Source organism: Stegastes partitus, unplaced genomic scaffold, assembly GCF_000690725.1.
Source record: "Stegastes partitus isolate 25-593 unplaced genomic scaffold, Stegastes_partitus-1.0.2 Scaffold358, whole genome shotgun sequence".
Classification (NCBI taxonomy): domain Eukaryota; kingdom Metazoa; phylum Chordata; class Actinopteri; family Pomacentridae; genus Stegastes; species Stegastes partitus.
The window spans coordinates 387754-412666 of record NW_007578089.1 but is presented as its reverse complement, the minus strand read 5'-3'; the positions used below and the strand labels follow the sequence as shown (position 1 = coordinate 412666).

Sequence of the window (24913 nt, the reverse complement as noted above, 5' to 3'; positions counted from 1 at the left end):
AATTAATCATGTAGGACTGACCTGGTGAGCTGGGACAAAGTGGCAGAGCACACACGGGGTCAGCGATAGGAAGGGCGTGACCTCTATAGTGTGATTATTATGGCCTGACTGAGAGGACAGCTCGTGCTCCATACACGGGGTCACACGGCACATAATTTAGTCCTCGGATACGACCGGATGCATTGTATGCGGGGAGACAATACGGCGAAAAAAAGGGGGTGTGCGAGGGAATTGGAAGCACTTCAGCTCTCTCTCTCTTGGGAACTGCACAATAGGCACTTCATGTGTTACTGGCACAGCATGGATTCTCCGTATCATCCATCACATACATGCACTTGCCCCCAAACTTGCACTGCTGCGGGGGAAAAAACAAAAAAATGCACATCTTCTCATGTGGAAAAAAAGCATGTGACACAAACATGCATGCCTGAACTATCTATTTTTATGTGTTGGTGTCTGTTTGTATCAATACAACACCGGGAGAAAAAGAAATATTGCTGATGTGCCACACTTCCCTATTACAACCACACTCCATGTTTGCAGAGACCAGGAATCACATATGACTGCCACCTCACCAGTGATTTTTCAGACTGCTGTTGCTTGGCTGTCTCAATATGTGATTGGGTTTTAATTTTTTTGAGCAATTTACTTACTTATGTTGCTCATTACCTGTAGCATTCAGATTACTCACATACATTTTCCTTTCATTTAAATTACAAGAGCAATGCATAATTTATCCAAGCAGGCCTTGACATGTTTTTGAAGCACCACCGCAATAAAAAGCTCCGTTTTAATGGTGCGATCACAACAACAACAACACGTGCCTGGTCATTTGCACAAGAACAGCGACGGTTGTATAAGCGCACGTGTGCTTCTTCTGCAATATGGCCAACTGCATTATGCACAAAAAGAGCGTGGTGGTGGAGAGCAACGTGAATAGGCCTGGTGCAGCCAGTCACATTATTTATTTCATATCCTTTAAACAGATGTGGCAATCACAGTGGCACATTATGATACTGGCACACTAAATCAGCCAGAGAGAGCAAACATGAATGTGGTTTCCCAGAAATCCCAGAACAGCACGGCAGAAATGAACAACAAAGGAAATAAAGAGCCAGATGATGTGCCTGTTTAAGTTGAATTAGTGGAGATACTGAGGGTCTGGTCAACTTGTATTTTTTCCCCCCATGCACAATGAACACACAACTGCACAGTCACTTCTATTTACATGCAACAATGATGTCTTTGGTGCCAAAACTATGCATCCAGAAATGCCCTGTATAGGTTGTTTCCATGGCTGCCCCATCATTATGTTGTTTTTCTCTCCTTTACATTTCACCAAAATGTAATTCTTCGCTCTAATGTTTTAGTATAAATGCATTCTAAAAATTTAAACCGGATTATCTAAAGCGTGATACAACGAGCTGCGACGACCATCCACATGTTCCGACCCATGTGCGCTCGGTGCTCAGGGCTTACGGGTCGGACCACACCCCCCCGCCTTCAGTTTCGTTATCTTGCACAACTGCGACGCCGTCGTGTTGACAAAATCTATCCACAAAAATCCAGACAGACACACAGATAAACACCTGCCAAGAGCCATCATAACTGCCTTTGTTGTAGTTCCCACAACAGTAGGTGTTGTCTGGATCGCATTTTACCACCATGACACATCCACGCAGACTCCCAAGGTAAAACAATACCAGCCACACTGGTAATTACACAACGTGGAGAGGCCTACACGATTTATCAGGCATGTGTCTAAATTATAACCGAGGTAAAAAAAAGAGGAACTTAACTCTGATGTGGAATAACCAGATTTTTCTAGATTTGTGCTATTTTTAATTATCTTGTGGACTACACCTGGGGAAAAGTCACATGAAGGTCAGGTTAATACCAATAAACCATTGCTTGCATGAGAAAAAAAAAAGCTAAACTTTTATTTTATCTGTAGGCAAGTACCTACAGAAGCTGGGGAATCTATGGCTTTTAAATTAAAACATAAAAGAAGCATATGTCCTTACAATAATGGGTATGTGTAATTGTGTTGCACGGCCTTGTGTTTTTTAACTCATTAAAACTAAGGGGAAAAAGTGGCCTTTGGCAAAATACACATTAATATTCAGCAATATTATTACATGCATTATCTTCGGAGTTATAATTACTTTGCCATGCCACTCCCTCTCCAGTGTTCTCCACGCACTTACAGACTGCTATGCCTTGCTGAACTGGGTTTTAAGGTGCCACCTGGGCTGTAACAGACCACCGCCCAGTTTTTTTTTTCCCTTGTCTGCTCATATAAAGAGCGCCCGACTGCCCAAAATAAAATTTAAAAAAAAACGTCGACACATTGTTTACTCATCCACTCTTTGAGCGGTCCGACGCCGGCGCTTCTCTTCTTTCAAACTGTTTGTTTTTATGATGTGAAACAGGCCTCGAGGGACCAACAGAAGGTCCCTGTGTGGAGATACTGATCACAGCCAGAGAAGCTGGGAGACAGAAAGAGGGCTTGTGTGGGCTGGTGAGACATGAAATAAAGCATGTTACAAGGACTAATACTGTCTTTCTGAGAGACTGTACGAGACGCAGACCGAATGTGACTTGCCTGTGCAGTGCGGCCCAGGAGATATGGGCGCCTTGTCTGAGGGGATACAGTCGCAATACGCTGCAGGATAATCTACGCACCTACTTTCCTCTCTAGCTTTGATTGAGCTATGACCATGACTCTGCATGTATTATGCTTCAGATGAGGCAGGAAGCGGTGTGTCATTTTTGAACATGTGTGCGCATGTACGTGCACTCTGGAGCATTATGTCTTCACAGCCAGTTCAGGGATTAGAGTAGGCCAGACAATTACTTTGACTTAGCTCCATTTATTACTGCATTACCGAGAGAGGAAACTGTCCAGCTGACGGCTGAGCTGTGGGAAGCACCCTCAACTGACTCCAGAGGCGCAGTAAGAAAAAGAAGAAGAAGAAGAAAAGAAAAGAAAAAAAAAAAACTTTAGAGAAAAGAGAAGAATATTTATGCACTTTGACGGCTCACTCTCTGTTCTCTTTGAAAAAAAAAATAAAAAAGAAGAGGAGAGGCAGTGAATAGAAGAGCAAAGGAGAAAAAAAAGAAAAAAAGACTAAATGGGATGATGAGGAGAATGGAAAAGCAGTCTTCGGTCAGGAATTTTGATGGGGTTTGTTTGTATTACAAGGCACAGACAGTGATTGAAACGGCTCAAGGAGGCTTTCAGGGGACAGGCCACAGATATGAGTACTGAGCGAGAGCCACGAGATCCAGAGCCAATGTGGTGCAGATGAGGAATGTAGAAATTCATCGGAGCCATACTGTTTTCCCCTCTCACTCCCTGTATTTATGTTGATTCAATTACATTCTAAAGATGTTCCTCATGAACTGGTTAGTGGCTGGCAGTGGTAGTTTCCAAGATGCTTACGCGGCATGTTTATTTATTTATTTATCTTTTCTTTTAACACTGCACTGTGCCTCACTTAGACTCTCATATCATGTGTTACTATGAGCCATGTGTAGAATCCCCCAGATAGCTTTTATGGTTTCAGTTCAGACTAAATGTTCAAATGTACATATTGAAATCTGACTTTGACACATCGCTCCCACTGCGCTGATTGGATCGCTTCTTTGTCTTTGACATTAGCCTCTTTTTCCCCCACCCTTCACTCCCTTTCTTTCTTTCTTTCTTTCTTTCTTTCTCCATGATTCCTCACACCAGGAACCTCCATCACTGCATCCCCATCTCCCCCTATGGCCCAATAAGCACTGGTTTCACCGCTTGACTCCTCTCAGTTACCACTCAACTTGTCAGTCTCCTCTTTTGACTCTCGCACTGAGAGAAACCCACTGGCTCAGCACGCCGGAGCTAGCTGACCCTCTCCCCCACCACCACCACCACCACCACCACCACCACCAACCCGTTCTCACATGCACACAATAATTCTTTTTCACACATGCACACCCATGGGGAAGGAGAGTAACGTCAGACTGGGGCCTGGAGCCTGGACCAGGAGGGGATGGAGCGAAATGCAAAACCACCGTCCCAAAAGTCCAACGCTGTGCTGGGTAGCCTCGCTGAGGGGGGAGCGAGCTTCACATTGTGAGACAGAACACTTGTGGTGTGCCTCCCCTCGGGCATAGATTGGAGCCAGTACAAGACAGAAGAATGGGAGAAAGGAGGGAGCAGGGGCGGAGGGGTAGTTTGATGTGCATCCTAGGCTTGGCATATTCATATCCCTTAAGGAAAAGGGTGGTGGGGATGAGGGGAGTGTAGCCCCCCCCCTCCCGCTGACAGAGCCGGGCGCTGGACAATCCATCAGCAAGCTAATCAGACTGATCTGGAGCATACAGGGACCCGGGCCTCTGACAATGGCAAAGAAGCGCTTAAGCTACAGCTTCTGCTGCTACAGAGTGGCCTGATTTAAGTTACTCTAGCAGTGCGCTTATCAGGACCCGCAGTATTAAAGAGATTCTTGATGATCTCACTGGCCTCCCCCGCTGAGATCTAGGGCACCCGGAGCATCAAGCTCAGCTGCTACTGTATGTTTCAACCTTCAGAGAAAGCTTTGAATATGCTGTTGCAAAAGAATTCTGTTAACACAAATTGCGGAGCCACTGAAGTTGGTTTAAGATGTTAATGTTAAAAGGGGGAGTTGAAAAAATAAAAAGTTCACATTTAAAATGCATGCAAGAGAAATAAAAGCTTTTTTTTCAGAGAATTGGAATGCAGCCTGTTGTAATGAATATTTTACTTCATAGTGGACTGTGTAATTGTGATCGTAATAGTTGTTTTTTTTCATAAATAATTATGTAACCGAATACCTGGCATGTGTTATCAAAAAATAGTCCGGCCTAAACATTGAGGTGTAGAGAAGATCTTAGTTGAGCGCAAAATGAAAGGAAAAGTGTGGCGCAAAAGAAGAAAGGACAGAATTAGCAGAGAAGATGAGACTCGAAAAATTGAAAACAGAAAAAAAACAAAAGTAGCAGCAGGCTGCAATGGGGAAAAAGGAGCCTAAGACCATGGGGATCTCTTCAAAAATAATCAGCGGGGAGCTGTTGTGGAGATTGCTTGGGGAAAATTCAAAGCCTCAAGGTAGAGACAGATGCTATAGCTGATGGAACACTCACTAATTCACCAGAGAGCGATGTAGCGTACCATGGGGGGTGGGCAGAAAGAAAACTCAAGGTGAAAGAGGGGTGTCATCCACTGAGAACATCTAAAGCCTAAAGGTGTGGATGACTACACTTGGGAAGCATTCAAAGACAGACAGACCGTGTTGCATCGGGTTTCCTCTGCAGCTTTAAGGCACTTATTCAAAGTTAAACAAAATAAAAAAAAGCAAAAAATGCCAAATGAGGTGCGATGAGTGCAGGTTTTAGGTGTCAAGGCTGTGCAGCTTGCTAACCAATTCGGAAAGCAGCGCGGTCCTGAGCCCATTCCTGAGGCCAATTAACTAGGTCTATGTGAATAAATCAGGACTAAATGAATGTATAACCACACCAATAATGCTTCCAGGTCTGCTGCTGTGAGGAGAACAAACCATTAAGACGCTCCCCAGCGGCAGCGGAGGAAGAGAGGTAAACAAACTTTTTTTGGGGGGGTCTAACAGCGCTCTCCTTCTGCGCAACTGCGTGTCAGCAGGGACGACAGGAAGGCTTAGCATATTGCTTTTACATCATATTAAGATAACTATGATGCTGCGAGAGGCCTTATTGGATCTCCAGCGGATAACGGCAGGACAGTGTCGAAGCTTCACAGCATCTGCCTGAGTAATTAGGACTTCAGGGGATGATACCAGACAGAAAGAAAGAACAACAGCAGAAAAGAGGAAGAGGAAGACAGACGGAAAGAGGGAGATAACTGAGGGGAAACAGGGAAGAAGCTCATTGGGCGCGGAGATGGAGACGTCAATGATGGAAACCCTGCTATGTGATTATTATTACCAGACGGAGACGACAACTAGCGCCTTAGACACACGCTCATTTGAAATGCTACTTCATGTGCTGGTTTGATGACAGTGAGACAGAGACACGCAAGAAGTGATGAAAATAAATGGCGTGCATGCATGACTGCTCCATTCAATATGCATTTACACCATAAAGGACAACGCGTACACGGGTACTCCTGATCTAAGTTCTTGTCCGACAAGAATGCGATTGTTTGACAGCTTTACAGCGTGCATGCCATGTCATTCGCGGTATGCTTACTGGTGCAGGGTTCATCTGGCTGATCGCCGTCCCCGCGGTAGTAGCCGTTGCGGCACACGCAGATGGTGGCGGCCTCAGCTGTGGAGCGGCTGTTAGGAGGGCACTGTAGACAAAGACCTGGACCTTGGGTTGACTTGAAGGTACCTGGTGGGCATGCTGTGACAAGAGAAAAACATGGTCAGGAGAGGAATTAAAAGAAAAAAAAAACACAAGGCAATGCATGCGTCAAGCATCTGGGTTTAATACATCCATCTGCCTGAATGGTATGCAGAAATAGAAACAGACTGAGATAGAAAAGAGCTGAAACTGACTAGTTCTGGGCAGTTTTTCTTCTTTTTTTTTGTAGATTTAGCACTTTTGTTCTCATATGGATTAAACAAATTAGATGTTAATTAGTGAGTTTTACAGGCTAGGGGCTAGTGTTAATTGTATTTTATTAGACTTTAAGAGAGCCAGGATGTTTCCAGTCTTCACGTGAAGCTTGGCTAAGCAGGTGTGGGCTGTTCAAATTTGCGAGCGGTATTAAACTTCTCATCTAACTCTTGGCAAGAAAGAGAATGTTTTACAAAATGTCAAACTCTCGCTTTAATCCTGAGTCTACGCTCGTGTGCATAATCGGTACAGCGGGATGTTGTGAAGGCCCCGTCGTGTGTAATGTGTGCAACAGTTTTAGTCACTGTCGATGTTTTGATTCTCATCCGTCACTTCATACCATCAGGGAGGCCTCGAATTCATTCTGCAGCACAAATACACAAAAAAAAAAAAATGCCGCCATTGTCATAATACAAGCAAGTAGTACTGCAACAATCCTGCCGGCACTAGTTTGTGGAGGTTGCCGTGACGTGTCAGAGTCTTAAATTTGAAAAGGCCGTCGTGGAGGACAAAGATTACTGCGGCTGATATCACTGCGACTAAGTGCAAGCAATAACCTAATCCATTTACTCTCGTACCCCAAAAGAATACAAAGCTGAAGAGTTTCTGCACCGCGTGGAAGGATTTACTGACGACAATAACTATGATAAATGTCTAATATTTTAGCCGCCTCACTGATGGGGGAGGAAGCTGTGGTGTCGCTGCACTGCGAAGGGGGAGGGCGTATAAATTTAATGGAACAAGGCTGCGTCTATTTGCCTGAGTAACAGATTGCACAGGCATGACTGGAGGTATACATGTAGGGTATACTCATGTGTAAAAAAAAAAAAACCCACATGTTTTATCCCTTTTCTCACAGACTGTAATTTCAGCTCCAGGAGAATCCCGCTGAGAAAATACGCAGCCAAGATATATATATAAGAAGAGGGGGGAAAAAAGGTTCATATAAGGCTTGCAGACAAGGACAGAGTTCATCACATTGATGAGCAATTGGTTGTGCTAAGTGTTTCAGATATTAAAAGCAAAAAGAGGTTGATTAAATCAATATTGAATTTTCTTACACAAAATGGTTCTGTTGTATCTTAGAGCCTTTTTTATTCCAACATGAACAGCTCCGTAAATGGAGAGTTATTTAAAGCAACAATGACAAGGAGTTGGTCCCTTTGCCCCGACTGCCAGGTCAAACTGCAGAGAATGTGGCGCTCTATGGGAGAAAACCTTTAGACCTTTATATCAACATGTTTTTTTTTTAGATTTAATTAAAAATGTTATGCTTCATTAAAAAAATACACCGAGAGGTTGGGTTTGGAAGATAGAGTCTGCTTTACTACGCTGTTACAAGGGCAGGTACCTGTTTTTATGACTGTTCTATTCATGCCGTTCTGCCGGCCTCTCTGATGGGCCATTAGTGATGGATAGAGAGATAAAAAAAATAAAAATCCAGCGCCAGAGTCATATACACACATACACAACTCAACCGGCTGCCCAGCCAGTGGCTTGTCTTCCAGCTCCTTTGGTGTGGCTGGCACACCAGAGGCTAACTCACTGACTTTATGTCTAGTCACACAATCCACACATGGCCAGATCCCCACATACACATATATGACCAAACCACAACAACCACCAACAGCTTATAAAAGAACACACCGCTATGCTGCGGATGCTCCCGAGCTGTTTCGAAAACTATGCATGTGTGGAATGACAGCTCCACGGGGTTTGAAAGAGCAATATAAAGCCGACAATGTTTCTTCAAGGCAGTGCGAGGCTCGGTTTTTTTTTAGCGTGGGAGCAGAAGTTTGCAACCTCTCTTGACTTGTAATACACAGAATCCGCGTGTGACGAGATCAAGCTTCCTTCTAATACAAGGACATCGAGGCTCTTAAAAGCTCTCTCTGGCCATATGGAAAAGCACAAACCAGCTGCAGAGCCGTTTTATAAAGCAGTAACTTCCAACGATATCGGAGATTACAAGGCGATAAAACGCAGATCAAAAATTCATTTTTAGCAAGAGAAGGGGAAAGGACTTATGTGTCATCATCTCGGTGGTATAAAACTCAAACATCGGGGGAGGCAGAGAGCCGCGTGCATGCAGATGGCCCGGCTCACCCAAACAAGCGGCGAAACCTTCCTGGCTTTTATGAAAAGGGATCACAATAGGTTGTTCAATGTGTGCTTAATGGGGTGTGAGCGGAATATGTGTGGCGGGTTCTGCCCTCGGGTTGTGTGTTTACAGACAGACAGTAGCCGGCCTGGACACTCGTAAATGGGCAAAAGTGAAGAGAAAAGCTGTGGAGAGGCTGTGTGCTGATTCAGCTGCGTGAGACAGCGGTGCAGAAAATGTGCCTCAAAGCTAACTTATGAGAATGCACACACGCTCCTATACGCATGTACACACACACCACTCAGATAAACATACACACTCCGGAGGCCCCCCCCGAGAAACCCTCCCGCGTTGCCGTCGACGCTATCCTCACTTTAAGAACACATTCACTCGACTGATTTACACGGCGACACATGTAACCGCCGCTGACCCCATTAAATGAGATGGCGCACCCACATTTTCCGCCACTTGACTAGAATATGTTCAACAGAACCTGAGATAATTTAATGCCTCTCCTTGGGAAGCGGAAGATGCCACGATCAGCATTACGGGAAGGGAGATAAGTGACAGCCAGGCAAAAACAAACAGGCAGCCACACACACACACATGCATGCAAACCCCAGCAGAAGATGAATGTCCATCTAGATTTAGAACTCCTACCACTGAGACGAGGCTCCATCTCTAATTGACACATAATATGGGCACGAATCCTAGCATTAAACTCATTAATTAACTGCTTACTGATCTGCCTCACCGAGTGAGAGGGAGGAAAAACCAGATATGGGCAGGGAGAGAGAGAGCAAACGATAAAGCGATGTGAATAATCTTAGCGAAACCCTCGCAGGTCTCGTTCTAAGGGCAGGCAGCGGTGGGCTGAGTGGCGATATGCTTCGCTGAATTTGGAATTGAGCCCAAAGTCTTTTCCCCTGATTTGTGAATATTTAGATTGGAGGAGGCCAGGAGTTCCTGCGCCACGGAAGGAAAAAAAAAAAAAAAAAAAGCACACAGACCCATCAGTCATCAAATGTGTTGGTTTTCGGGGACAGGAGGGGATTGAACATTAGATCAACAAGCAATTAGTCTCCCCAGTGGGAGAATAACCCACAACTGAACTGGCTGCATGCAGAAGCAAAACATTCATTCCTTTCAAGTGGTCCCTACAGGATTCTCTCTGCATTGTTCTCTCCTCCTTCTCCTTCTCACTTCTTCTATGCCCTCACATCTTTTTTGTCTGTCCCACTGGTAATGAATTGTTCTCTTGCTTCTCCCACCTTGTTTCTTTCTTGTCTTGAGTGACGCGTTTGAATCGGTGCTGAGGTCGACCGTCTTTTGTCTCTTCCTCTCCTGCATCCAGCTCACTCTGCACTAACTTGACAAGAGTTATGGCAGCCGCGGATCACTGCTCGCTACTCATCGCAGCCTAACTGTGATGACCTCACGTCGCAAGCCAGCCCGACTGGCAGAGATGAGATGAACATCATGATGGTCGTTTTTTCCCAGCCGGTACTAGATTACCGATAATGACGGCGATCTAAATCTGAACGCTCTGCACAAACAAACACGCGGGACAACTTTGTGTACAGCACATTTTCCAAATTTAGAAGTCATTTGGAGGAAATGTTGATCCTCTTTCTACGCGACAGTAGTGTATTGATTGACCAGGACAAGTGCTACATGAGAAGATTAGCAATATGAGCAAGTCTCTGTGTGCAGGCTGATGTGCATAGCAGGGAGTTAGTGCACGGTGGTTAGAGTAAGCAGAATGCTTGCTGAGAGTATAATACAGTCCACACTGCAGGCAATACATCACACATGGAAGCACACTGCCACTGGGTCAACATAAGGTGCATGTGTTTAGAATGTGCAGTTGCAAAAAGAGGGAAAAAAAAAAAAAAAAGTATATACCCATAAGAATCCAGAGGTAATTGGAGATGTGGGATTAGTGGAGGCAGCGCGATAAGAATTACATTAACTTGTCATGCAAGCATCACCAGGTGTGTGCGAGATAAAAAATGGAAATGTAGGAACTGCAGAAAGCCAATGTAAAGAATTGTGACCAAGTTGGATTCGGAAATGACTTTTCCTACTTAAACCTAATCAAAGTTGCAGTGCGCTAGGTCTTCCCCTGACTTCTTCTGTTGGCATCGCCCTGAAGTATGCATGAGGTTTTAAACCGTCAGAAATGTCTTGGCAGCAAATTGTGGGAAATGCAATCAAACATGCAGCAGTTGAAGGTACTCATGCGTCCGTTATGAATCTAAGATTTTCTCAAGGAAGTTCCATTTCGCAATATAAGATATTTATCAGCAGTTCTCTGAAGGAAGCACTCCAGCGCTGACAAACGTTAAGCAAGTCGAAGCTTTGCTAACGCGTTTGGATAATGTAATCCATGTTTTCTAAGATGCAATTCTCTTTTACTAGTTCTAGCTTCGGCACATCAACTCTGTCTGCCCGGGGTCTTAAGGCAGAGAGAGGTTGCGTGACCCACAGAAGTTTAGAGTTGCCTTCAGTGACCCTTAAGTACAACTCTCTACCACCCAATATACCCTTAACCCCAACCCTCATCCATCACATGGGATGGATCACAGACTATAGAGGCTTTGGAGTCATGCACACAACCTCTCACTCACAAACACTCATGCAGACAGGCTTATGATCAGGTCAAGACCCCAGTTGACCCCCATTTCACTATTTTGTTGCTCAGTCACTCAGAAAGACATCACTCTCCCACTCAACCCACAGGAGGCTGCGTCCACGCCAAGCGCATGCCTGCGGAGATCTGTTTACGCGATAAATCCTAGAGGATATCAATCGAGTAGTGGAATGAACACCTTTGTTTGACAGAGGGGACTCAAAACGTGGCAGGACAGCCAACATCTTAAAACAAAAAAGGCAATCAGCGCTGCAGCCCATTGGTATTCCGTCTCGCTCTTCTGTCATTGTTCATTTTCCAGCCACAATCCACGTAATGAGCTGCTTTCCCAACCCAGGTGTTCCATTTCTCCACAAGGTCATTGAAAAACACAATACAATTATTTGAGACCAACGCACGGGCTTGAAACAAAGCCTTGTCAAAATCATCAGAAAATGCCTGCAGGATATTAAAAGTCAGGGTAAACTGCCTCTCAGGGTTATGATTTATTCATTTGTAGAAACTGATTCGAGAACAATTTAGCATTTTTTTTTCTCGTCAGCGGGGACCAGGTATCTCCAAGATCTGGGACTCCGGGACGTCTCCTCACTGAGACCATATCTGGGTTCTTTTTTTTTTTTACGAGAAGGCATCCAGGGTTCACAGCGGTGACATCACTTGCTAAGTCTGGTCAGTGTAAGTTTCCACTATCCCTTGTCATCACCTTCTAATCTGAAAGACAGAGAGAATGTAAAGGGAGGAGGAGGGGGGGATAAGAGGGCCGGAGTGGTTTTCTCAGGAATAAAGAGATGGTCAAAAGAGAGCATACCTCATCTGCTTTTGTTAAGAGCGGTGGTGCTGAAGGGTTCCGCCCACAGAACACTCCCCCTGGTCATTAATCATCTGTCCATTCTGGCCCTGTCACAGCCTCTCTCCCAAGGTAAAAATCACACACCGCTACACCCACCAACCACACACACACACACACACCACCTACACGCATACATTTTACACACATGCAGCCCTCCCAAACTTTCGCAGCGCTCATCTTGACGTACCCGCTCTGTCGACTAGCTAATACGTCTGACGCTGCAGAAACCTCGGTGAACAATACTTAAAGCCCCGGGAGAGAGCCGAGATATCCTCCAATTAGGGCTGGAACTCAACACAAAATCGCTGCACAGTCTTGAATCGCAACAGAATAGAAGGCGATATCTCCTATACGAGAACATATATGAGCAAATATATATATATACGAGAAAATAGAAATATCCGGCCTCTGAGCGGTTCTATGGTGCTGATGCATGTCTGGGAAATGAAAACCATGTCTGATTGGTTTCAACAGAGGGCACTGCAGCAGTAATATAACTAAGAAGATGAGACAGTGTCCAGCTAGAGAAAATAAACAGGCCTGTTTGTGATTTCTCCAAATATTCTGTTTGCTTCACATATGGATATGAAAGCCAACAGTTTGACTGCTAATGCTAATGAGCAGAGCGTGTGTCTGCTAGACAATGAATATAGGAGGACACAATCTCTTCAAATTAAGGTGTGTGTGTGTGTGCGCGCGTGCACGTGTGTGAGCCTTAACAAACCAGCGAACAATTTAGCAGACAGCCCACGCCCCTGGGCAGGCTGTTACCATGGTAACCTCACAGCCAGTATTTTTTTGGCCAACACTTTCCCTTTGAACAGCCGGCCAATGACAGACCAGCCGACTGGGAAATCTGGCTTACTGAAAGCGCACGCACGAGCTGGTGTGTCTGCACGTGCACGTGTGCATGCGCACGTTGGTGTGTGCGTGCAAAAAAAAATATGAGCCTGATACAGATCAAGAGAGCTATCTAATCTTTTAGCTCCACACAGACTCGTCATAACCAAGTGTTGCGTTGGCAGTCGGCTTGCTCTGTATCTTGCCTAGCACATTGGCTCAGGTCAGCTTTATTTCCAGGAAGACGCGACCATGTGCCAAGGCACTGAGCATACATTTCAGGATCGAGGAGTGGTCAGAGAGGAGCAAAGGAAAAGAGATAGAGAAGACGAGGAGGCATTGGTATTCCAGGAAACTCCGCTGTGCCAATCCGTCCCTGGCTGGCAAGGTAGTAGAGAAAAACTGCCCTCCGAAACATATCGCCACTCAGCAGGCAGTTACATGTGCTCGCACTACAATCTACACTGTAATCAGAACCTAACAGGGGACTGACCGGGCTCATTGCCCACTGCCAACTAACAGAGACAAAACAAGAAGGGGCAAGGAAGACAGAGATGGAGTGCTACTTGATGAGGGGTGAAATCAGTCAAGGGATGTTGTGTGAGCAAGAAGCATTTTATTGTCAGCCTTTGATTGCACTATGATTGCAGTATTGATTTGATTAATCTAACTTCGCTCATATAGCGAACTGAAAAGCCACCCACGTCAGCAGCACATTATTGCCACGCGCGAAGGTTTTTTCCACAAACTTTAGTGTCAAATGAAATACAGCTCACTTACAGAAAATATCTATTAAGCAATCTCGATTTTACAGCCAGAAAATCAGTCGTCGTGTCCTGTGTTGAGCCGTCTGCGGATAATGACTGGATGATGAAACGATCATCAATAAGCAGTTAGGGGTCCCGTCAAATACCTTGTGATTGTGTCACACGGTGAATAAAATATATGTTCCAAGAAAAATAGCTCTCTGTTTCCCACCACTCCAAGTTGTGAGAAGGCCATTAGCTTCCTCTGTCTCAGCACTTGTCTCTTTTAAAACGGATCTAGCTCATTAACTTCATGGCTAGATCAATTAATCTATAGCAGTTAGCCAAAGATGCCCACTCTTGCTCTTTTTGCTCCTTTTGCTGTTGCTTCGCTCCACAATGTCTATTACAGCCTTTAAACATTTTTTTTTGTTGTAGCGCTCATAGTTCCGACATGAGGACCTTCTTCACCTAATGGGAAACTGTAGATTACAAACAATACATCAGCACACGGGGAAATAATTAGGGTCAGAGAGAAAAGCTTGCTCGTTAAGAAATGTACTTTTGTCTGCTGTATACAATTGGAAACTTGCAAAACAGTGAAAAGGAAACAGAAAAAGACAGATTTGCAAAGATGTGATCAAATCAGTTCAGCAACAGTTGGACTGTTATCAGTCAGTGTAGTCATTTGGCAAGACAGAGACCCTTTGTCCGTGGACGCTCTGCGTACTGCATGAAAACTGGCTCAGGTTTTGTTATTTGTTCACAAAGTGTGTAATTGAAAGCGAACGTGGACCAAAGATTCAGGAGGTGACTTCAAGCTGTGAGTTCACCGCTACAGATGTACCTATTAGTGATGGGGTGCAACAAAATGCTCACCGTTTAGAAATTTGCTTTTTTTTTTGCCGTTTATCCAAAACATCAAACAGTCAAAAGATCATAAAGAGCGATCGGGCTTTGTTGTTGTTTTTACATTGCTGATATTTTTTTTTTTATCAGATAAAATAAATCTCCTTCTAATAATATAATATCATAGTATAATTACGCAGCTTGGAGCAGCAGCTAAAAGACAAGTGACATAGCTTGTTAATAAATGGAGAGAAAAATCTTAACAGCGGTTAATTTAATTTTTACCTTATTTGCATTTGCATGTCTGCAGAACTCTGGGATTCTGCTCAGCTACTTAGTAGTAAAGCGATGCACTTGTGATATTGATTGAATATGAAATGAAGATTTGCCCAGTGGACTAAATGTTTTATTTATTTATTTATTTATTTTACCAGCTGCTTGATTTATTCCTATTAACTAATTAAGACAAAACCATTCACTTTCTTTATCTTGCAGGTATTCATCTAACGCATCTTTCAAATTCATATTTGTGTTTTTTTTTGCAGCCCAGGAGAAAAAGATTAAACTCTCTGAAGTGACTGCTGCACGGCTGGTACCTGCTGGTAGATACAAATTAAAAAGGAAGTTCCAAACAGCTTTATACGCATCTGCATGCCACTATAACATCGAAACTAGACGTGCTCGACGTGCTTTGAAGCGCTTCAAAAACAGTTTACGGCTGTAATTAATGTATGGAAAATTTAAATAGTCAGTTCTGATTTAAAAAGAACATTCCACCTATATGAAGTTAAGCCTTACCTCCATCTGAACCGAGCTGTAAAACCTTGATCACAAACACGCACCAGTCCCCTACCAGCCTGTTTAATGTTAAAACGCTTTGGCTTAACAATAGCTTCAAATACCCATGTATCCTAAAATACCCGGCCCCCTTGGCTCAGGGTTGAGGGCCCACTAATGAGTGTAGAGGCCTGTGAAGAGGGGGATGAGTAATTATGAACGTAGCAGTGGAGTAGAATGATAAAACAACTGAAAAACAAAGGTCCCTTCTCTGTTTACTATTCCCTAATTTGATTCCTAATTGAGCGTACATAACACAATGTTTACACCAAAATTCTCTGGCAAAGACAAGGCCCCATGGCACAATCGCTCAGCTGAACACAGCCACGCTCATCCCTTCAACAGTCTCGCAGAGAATGAGAGGCCTCTTCCATCTCCCCAACACCACCGCTGCCGCACACAAGTGTGGATGACATGTGTCCAACGTATAAACCAGTAATAAGCATCTGCACCCTCTCATTCTGATGCTGACATTTTCACACATGGGAAATAGGCTGTCAAGCTCCGAGGGAGGCCAAAGGTTAGCGGCAGAGTGGACTTGGATGTGGATGACATGACAGAAAAGGAGAGTTTTGAAATCCAATAGTGAGTTTCCAAGCCTACCCTTGGACTGCATCTGCAAATAACAGCACGAGAGAGGGACAGGTGAGCAGAAGGAGGAGAGAGAGACGGTGTGAGACGTGTAGAGGTTATCGGTAGAAGCTGCACCCTGGGACGGTGATGACATCAACCAAGAAGAAGCTATATCATTACAATTATACATTCACCAGCAAGATGGTCCACCAGCTGTACGAGCACATCCGCCGCTCATCGGCCCTGCTGCTTTTATGCCTAATGGGAAGTAATGATAAAATGTTCTGCATCAAAAGAAAAAGCACAAATTATGTGTGAAGCGTGGGAGAGTAAAAGTGACCGGAATGAGGGAAACAGAGTGTGAGGAAGGGAGACGCAGAGAAATGGGGAAGCGAGAGCAAAAAAAAAAAAAAAACAAAGTGAGAAAGCACTCAGGAGTACATCTTGTCACTCAAATTGTTGGTGGCAGAGTCCCACAATATGTGTGCTGTGTGAAGCAGCCATTTCTCATTGCATGCTAAGTGACGGCCAAGCTATTATTTTTTCTAAAGCTGACAATAGGAAACAAACAAAGGTGGATTAAATAAAGAAAAAAAGCTATTTAAAGCCGATGTCCGGCCCGATGTAAGACATTCGTGGTACGGAAAGGGCGCGCTTTCATACACACAAAGACAGCGATTCTGTTGACATCAGGCCCGGGCATGACCAGAAAATCTCAATGGGTGAGTGACGTGCGTGGAACAGACGGTTTGCTTATGCTGCACAAAAGCAAACGTGTTCATCAAACACATAGCGTGAACGAGCAGAGGCTGGCCCAGTTTCTTGACACGCAACGCACCTGCAGCGGTTGAAACTCTCCAAAGGCAACCAGACGCACGCGGCACATCTATATTCATGTCATATTTACATCTGCCTGACCTCTTCACAACCCTATCAGTAAGCTGTATCCCCCTTCCAGACAAACAGACACACACTAAGGCACAAAAAAAAAAAAAAACGCAGTGTGTGTGTGTGTGATTGCGAACCGCAGGCTCCGTCCCACCTGTCCAAATCTGGACAGTGCTGACCTTTATCAGACAGCACTTGGTCAATATGCCTAGAGCTATGAAACTGTAGCACATGTGTGAAATGCGTGCGCTTAAATGCACAGCGTCCATATGGGACCTCTTGGCGCTGCGCGAACATCTTCATGTTGGATTGACGGAGGCAGGAAGTCATTCATTAAGATGAAGAGTGAATGAAAGACTGTCACGGACTCGTGTTGATGGGCGACTAAGATATTGGACATTATAGAAAATAGCTATCAGAGCAGATGGAAGTTAGCAGTAAGACATGTCCAATGTGGAAATTACAGTACTGTACATGTTAGAAATGTATGAGCATATATATCTTGAATGAATACATTAATACCATGTTCGCCAAAAAAAAAATCGAATATATTCAAATATTTCCCCGATTTTACATTTTTTTCAGCTTGGTGTTGGTGTATCCACATCGTCTTTGTCGTTGGTTTAATTCCACTTCGTTTCATTTACAGTGTTTGCATGCTCATTTGTACCATTGTTTGCTCACGGCTTTCAGGAATTCACAAATATAGATCCTTTCTTTCTGTTTGTTTATAGAACAGTGGGTGGTTGTAGATTTAGTATTTGGGTTGTAAATATCAATGTCTGCATTCTGGACATTAATCAACAAGCAAATTTATCGTTTTTGTTCAAGGTTTTTTAATGTCTAGATGACATACAGTGCATTGATTGGTTAATAAAGCTGTTTTGAAGGCTAATTTCACCAAGGTGAGAAGGTTTGTCAGAGGATGAGCTTTGCTGAAGGCTTTTCTGGGTAACGAACGGCGCCAGGAAGAGTCATACTTGACCTGATCTTTATGGTTAATTGTGTGAGTGTGCGTGTGTGGCTTACTTAAACTCGAAAGTGTCAAATCCCCATTCGGCTTTGTGACAATGTGTACATTGAGAAAGACATCAACACCTTGTCCAGCAGAGAATTAAGGGGAAAACACAACATGACCAACTGGGAAACTGGATTAACTGTCTAAATGGCAGAAAGCCATTAGCATGATGGTGCAGTCTGATAAGGTAGCACAAGTGTGTGTTTGTGTGTGCGTAAAGAAGAAAGAGAGAGAATGTGAACCTGTAGATTTAGGGTATATACAAAGCAAAATCATTCAGGTTCATAGATTTCCTGTCCAGAATCATCTTTTCTTGTGAGAATTCTTCCAGAACTACCTCATTATATTCTCGCACAAAAAGGAGAGGAAGGTTAACAAAGCATAGCTGCGCTGAAGCTATCAAACATGGAACACCCACGAAACAACCGTGACTACACGAGCAGGAATCGAACATAATGCAACACACGTGCTATAAATTCTGCACTGGCGTTAAATGCATCATTTACTGATGCAGTGCTACCGTCTGAGATGTATGGGGCTAAATGAGACTAAAAGCATCTTGCATGTTCGGCACAACTGGAGCTCGAATCGAACTCACAAATAAACATACAGTGTGCACTACAACCCGGTAAATTAATAACCGCAAATTGCATAAATGAATACGCTCACAGACGCACATGCATGGCGTAACCGCATAAACAGGGTCAAACAAATATGATATGCACCGACACCATATATGCACGACTACACACTTACGAACCACAGTGCAGAAAAGTCTGACACGTCTCTGAAGATGCCATGTGTGTTGTCACATATTAACAGTCATGCACACATCCGACTAGTCACAACACATACATACATTTTGCATGCAAATATGCAAAGATCCTTCCATCTCTGCATGCATCTACTCAGAGGTGAACATGGTGTGTGCAAAGCAGTAGGACACCCCCCGGTCACACAAATGTGCTGGCCAGCTTACCGCACACACACCTTTAAAACACACCTTCCCTTCGCAGGACATATTGGATTAGGAGTGATTTTTTTTTTTTTCTTGGCTCCGTCTCAGAGGTGCTAGATTAAATGCCATTCCCACTTTACTACAGATGGCTCGAAAATAAATCATACTATCCATACACACACACACAAACACACACTCGCACATACAACGCGGACACACAAGCAAACAAACACACATAAATACTGAGAAATGCTCGCGCCGAGGAGATATATAACATGTTGGCACACCCAAACACTAAAGCACCTGTACGGTCCAGCGCGTCTGCTCTTTGTATTTCAATCACTGAATCGATGGGTCTAAATTGATTGTAGCTGAGCAGGGGCCAGAGATGTTCCCCCTGGCTCGCTGCCCTGGCCCTCTATTGATTAGATCTGAGAGAGCCAATTGCTTTCACACTGGATTAAGGTGTTCCGGGGCAGTGAGCACGGAGAGAGAGAGACAGAGTCAGGGAGAAAGAGAGGGGGGAGAAAGAATAGAGCTTTGCAGCCGGAGAGAGGCACCAACAAAGCACCGAGATCAGGCCAACAACATTACTAATTAGTTAACAACCAATTTCAAGGAGGAGGCTAGAGATGAGTTGACCGTAGATGCACATCAACACACACACACACACACACACACACACACAGACAAATCCCAACAGAACTCCTGACTCCCTTTGGAACACACATCCCATAAATATGCAAATCTATTAACGATGAATACTATATAAAACACAACATACTCACATGCAACTTGCACGTATGCCTTCAGATGCACACACACACACACAGACACACACATCTCTGTGTAGCAATCCCTCAGATCAGAGGGCACTAACACAGATCAAGGGTGTAATCTCATTCGACCCTGGAGCTAAGAAGCCCAGGGCAACAGTATTATACTTCAAAGCTTCACTCTGAGTTTGTTACACATTCCAGCTCCAAAGTCTTATGCACTGTAACCTGGAGGAATCAAACCAAACTTTACTATCAGCCAGCATCACAGGATCTCTTCTGACCCTGGATCAAATGATAAATAAACTGTGAGAAGTGGATAAATCTTTTTGTAGCTCTTCGCCCATATCTGTGCCTCGAGTCTGCAGTCATCTTGCCTTTTTTTTTTTCTTCTTGTCATATTTGTATTCCACTAGGGGCACTATTAGGCAGGACATCCTCTCAACACCCCGTCACTCTTCCTCTCCCTACAACAATTAGCCGCTTCTGTGAGAGGTTCAGATGTGGAAGAATGGGAAAGGGAGGAACAGGGGATGAAGGAGGGCCCTCCTCCCTCAGCCAAAGACGAGGCCTTTTGTCCGGCCGAGGTCTGCCTCTCAAACCGTTTCCACAATGGAGAGGCTTCCAATCCAGATTAGGGGCTTATGAAAATGAAGAACTGTGTGTTCTGAGACGGGGGGCCAGCGCGGGCAATGTGGACCCAGGTCACGAGAGCCGGGGAAAAGGCCCCTCGGTCTGAGTGCTCATGAGGGCGTTTCTTGGGGAGCAGCGGCCCTATTCACACGGCATTAGAGGTGTAAAAGCCTCACATTGACTGCGCAAGTCAGGCAAGCTCAGTATGCATTTGGTTAATACCTCTATTGTCACACTCCCTCCATGACTGCTCTCCTAGCAGAACATGAGAGAAGCAGGACAGTGGTAGATAGGGATTTAAAGAGGCATAAAAGATGAGATAGAGAGGGAAAACACGGATGGGAGGGAATAGGATTTACTGGCCCATTCATGCCGGGATGGGTGTGAAGCGCACGTATGCACACACACACACACACACACACACACACACATGCGCTGATAAAAAAGGCTGCTGTGTGTACCGTTTGTGGGAGCCTGACGTGACACTTGGCTGACACAATAAACTCGGTGACGGTCAAGAAACTCAACGGACACGCAAAGCCAAAAACACATAATGACAGGCCGGCCACAGAAGCCGGTATTATAAAGGTCAGTTTATATGGGGGGGAGGAAGAGAGAAAGATACGTCGGGTTGATAGAGAGAAAGAGAAGGAGGAGAGGCAGAGATATTGTGAAATTGACTGAGTGTACAAGCATGTGTGCTTTTGTGTCCCTATCACTCTGTGTTTGGTTCATTCCCCAAAGGGTCTTATTATGCTTCACACTGGCTCCAACACAAAAGCAGTGTGTCTTTGTATCTCGGCCCATCCAGCTCCCCCAGAGAACATTCTAGACACAGCAAATCCATTTGTTTGTCAGCTATAGCCGGACTAATCAGATATCATTCTCTTTGAGAGGCATGCCACTGTGCAGTCCGGACTACAGTAACGCCGGCCCGGCGCTAAGATAGCATCGCTGCTCTTTCAAGGACTTTTTCACATTTGTAAGCGCCGCGCACAGACATCATAAAACAGTGTTAGCGGGTTAGTTATAAAGGTATCGCTGAATGATTATCTTACCACCATGACTACAAAACTTCCTCTTGAAGGGTGTCGTCAAAGTTATTGGCTGTAGAATTGGTTTATTGTTTGTTTAATACGCACGCAAAGTCAATCTGCAGCTAAGAAACACAAGATCCTGTTATTAAAAGCTCCAATCTAATCCAAGCATGGCAGCACAATAAAGATGGGGAACCAAAGATAGATGACTTATCTGGATTTTGCACGGTATCAATTGCTTCTGAAGAATGTGAGAGCCACTAGTGAATGCGGGAGATACTGCTCCAGTAAACAAGCTTCTGGAAGGTGGAATAATCCATATCTGTTAATTGCATTTCCACTTCCATTGGCGTGAGTCTCAAGGCAGCCTCATTTCCGTTATCGGTGACACTGCTCCATATCTGTGCAAAAATGTCACTTAAAGTCATCAACACAGCAGAGAGAGGAGCTCAAACAAAGGCTGTCAACTCCAAAACTCCACTTTTTGGGTTTGTCGGAGCTCCTGCGAAACCACGTGCAAAAAGGTTACATGTGAACCGAGTTGTTTTAATTCTGCCGCTTTTAATTAGTGAGGAACTTAAATGTCAGGAAATTGAAAGAGATATACAAAATAACAGTATCACGATTTGACATTTACCGCGCTCGCACGCCTCATCTTCCATTTTGATTCTGCGCCGTCACGTTAGGCGAGATCGGTGCACGCTGAGTCCAATCAATCCAAACCACCTAACAAGAGACGCCGGCGCCATTCACTGCAACGTGTAGGAGGCACTCAACCTGTTGACACGGGACTCGGTTGCCACTCAGCGCGCAGTGAAAGCATGATGGTTCTGTGATGGGTTTTCATTGCAAAATACAGTCAAAAAAAAATAGGCCGTTGGAGGGGTTATCTGGATTTACGAGACTCTGAGAAAACCGTGCACGCTGAAAGTTCGCCTCATCTTGACTGTACACAAAGTTAGCAGATGTACACACATGCATGTGAGGCAGATCTAAGTACAAGTGTGTCTATGCTAATTTAAGTCTGGGAGAGAGTCTGCAGCCCCCCCACTCCGCAGCTAGTGTGGGAACTTGGTGAACAAATGGACGAAACAGAAAGTGCTCAAAAAGAGGATTACCTACTTCTCTCTTTTTCGCTCACAACCACATAAACAACAATTTGCTTTAAAGATTCAAAATCCACACAATGTCTTCTCCAGTGGCAGGAGTTCTTTGGCACGAGGTGAGACGGCAAAAGCCAAGATCAATAATTTGTCACAGGGACGTGTCTGCCAGATTGAGCTTCACGGGCTCTTTCTGTCAGTCTGAAAAGAGACATTTCCTTTGGTTTTCTGTACAGCCACATGCCTTGACCCCGAAAAGTACAGGCTGTGTTAACTGTCAGCGAAAACATGTAATTACACGCACACAATGACATAGTGCGACGCAGATTATGGGAGTTGTCTAATTGCCGGATAATTGCATATAGTGAAGACTTTGAGGTCGTGTTTGATATGGCCTGCCCAGTTATAGGGAGCTGGATTGGTTTAGGATAATGCACGGTGTCATAACATAAATTACACACGCGTAATTGCTCACGTGTCGTTTAATCACAGATACTTGGGGAGCATTTACAAGTGGGACTGTAATACTGTTTGCTTTAAGCGTGTGGGGAAAAAAAAAAAAAACATGATTGAGTTATGAAATTGGACACGCAAAGTTCAGCACGAGGTGATGGAAGTCGTGTGTCTGAGTGTGTGTACACATGTGTACACATGTTGATGTCTGTGGATTTGTGCATTTGCATCCAGGCTTCCCACAAACCAGAACAAACATCCTGCAAGCTTTGACCCAAAGTCTGGAGATTTGAAGCTTTGCTGTGACTTCGAGCACTGATGCAGGCTAACAGAATGAACACAAAGCGTGGAAGACATGCACGGTTTGGGTTCGAGGATACGCTTATTGCAAAACCCAGGAAGTATTATGTGTGCTCCCCCAAGTAACATTAAATACATAGGCTTGTAACTTAAAGACAGGAAAGAGGCTGGAAAAAGCCTGTGAGACAACAAATTCACAGTCTACTGTTACTGTTTCCACAGCTTTTTTTGTGTACTTCCACCTCAACATAACCAAATAAAAGTTTGTTTGTGGTGCTTTATATCTTTAACGTGACATTTAAAACAAATCTACTTCATCTATTTACTCTCATAAAACCGAAAGTTTTCAATTTTCACAACTTTCTACTCAAGAAATCGTCTCGTTGAGGGACCAGGGGAGGCGAAATGTCTCAAAACTAGAAAAAAAAAATAGATATATGTGCAATTATGACTAGATACCACTAGATAAATGAGAAAATATACACAAATTGGGTAAACTGGCTGTCTAATAAACTTTTGAAATAGGAAATGTGAGACCTTGTTCCAGCCTAATACTTATTCCGCCGCATTCTTCCTGGTTGCTTTGTTGTGTAGTTGTCACTGCAGGTGGATTGAACAGAGGTATATTGGCCCCACCGTAATTGCAATTCAATTCTAATTAGATCGTCAGTCCACAAGTTCCACAACATAACCTTGACTAATCCACATCTATCATCGCGCAGCTGATAACCTCCAGGAAGGGATGAGACAATTTCCTCGAATGGAAATGTGTCCCTCTGCCATCAAACCAAACAGACCTGGCTGTTTTATTAGCGGGACAGTGAATATTGATGGACGCTGATGAGGGGGAGAAGGAGAATCAACAAATGAGGGGAGACGGAGCTGGGGAATGTTTGTAATACCTAAACCGGCTCTGCGCAGAGCCTCGCCATGTCATCTCATTACTGCCTGCCGGAGCATACTCCAGAGAGGGGGAAGGAGAAAGAAAGGGGTGAGTTGAAGAAAAGTGAAAGGAGGGTGAAGATGGTTTTCTATGCGCTGTCCAAACTGACATTTCTCTTGACATTTAACTTTGGGTGTCTTGTGAAGACCGCACGGAGACAAAAACTTTTCCACCGTGTTATTGATGATGTATGAGTTTCAGGGTGTTTTAAAAAAAATTTGCAATCACGATTTAAAAGTTGAGAAATTTGATTGATTGGGGTCACGGCAGGGGTGCAAGGGTGAAGTGGAGCCCCTCGTAGCGCAGAGCTTTTGTGTTTTGCCAGCGAGGGTGACATAGGCAAATGAGTCCCAGCCATCTGGTGAATGTTAGGGGGTCTTTTGTCTCCCTGTGTCCCTGGGACCGGCCTCAGCACCACAGCGTCCAGCACTGAATGAGGATGGAGAGGAGAGGAGAGTGGACGTTACGAGGACTGAGTCTGAAGTAGAGCGAGAGGACTGGAAGGGATTCAGTGAGGCAGATTGGACAGAAGTTAGGTCGAAGTAGAGCCTTCTTGGAAAAAAAGTTCCTGTGTAGCAACTGAAGGAAACACCGAGCGAGAGCTGCCAATAAAAGCCTCCAAAGAAAGCCCACTGACCAAATACATGGCCTGAAAGGAAGTGAAGGTTAGAGAACCAGACAAAGAAGAAGAAGAAAAAAAAAAAAATGCCGCTGTGAGGAAATACAGAGAGAGTGAAAAATAATAGGAGTAG

General features: G+C 44.4%; 1 protein-coding gene across 2 annotated transcripts in view; it reads right to left on the bottom strand.

Moving 5' to 3' along the window:
- Positions 1-24913, bottom strand: part of LOC103359190 (ephrin type-B receptor 1-B) — a 158844-nt gene that overhangs the window by 57112 nt on the left and 76819 nt on the right. For both annotated transcript variants that reach the window (XM_008284419.1, XM_008284420.1), the window contains exon 4: positions 6232-6387. In XM_008284419.1, coding sequence (XP_008282641.1) covers positions 6232-6387 — 156 coding nt within the window. The remainder of the gene's footprint in view (positions 1-6231; positions 6388-24913) is intronic.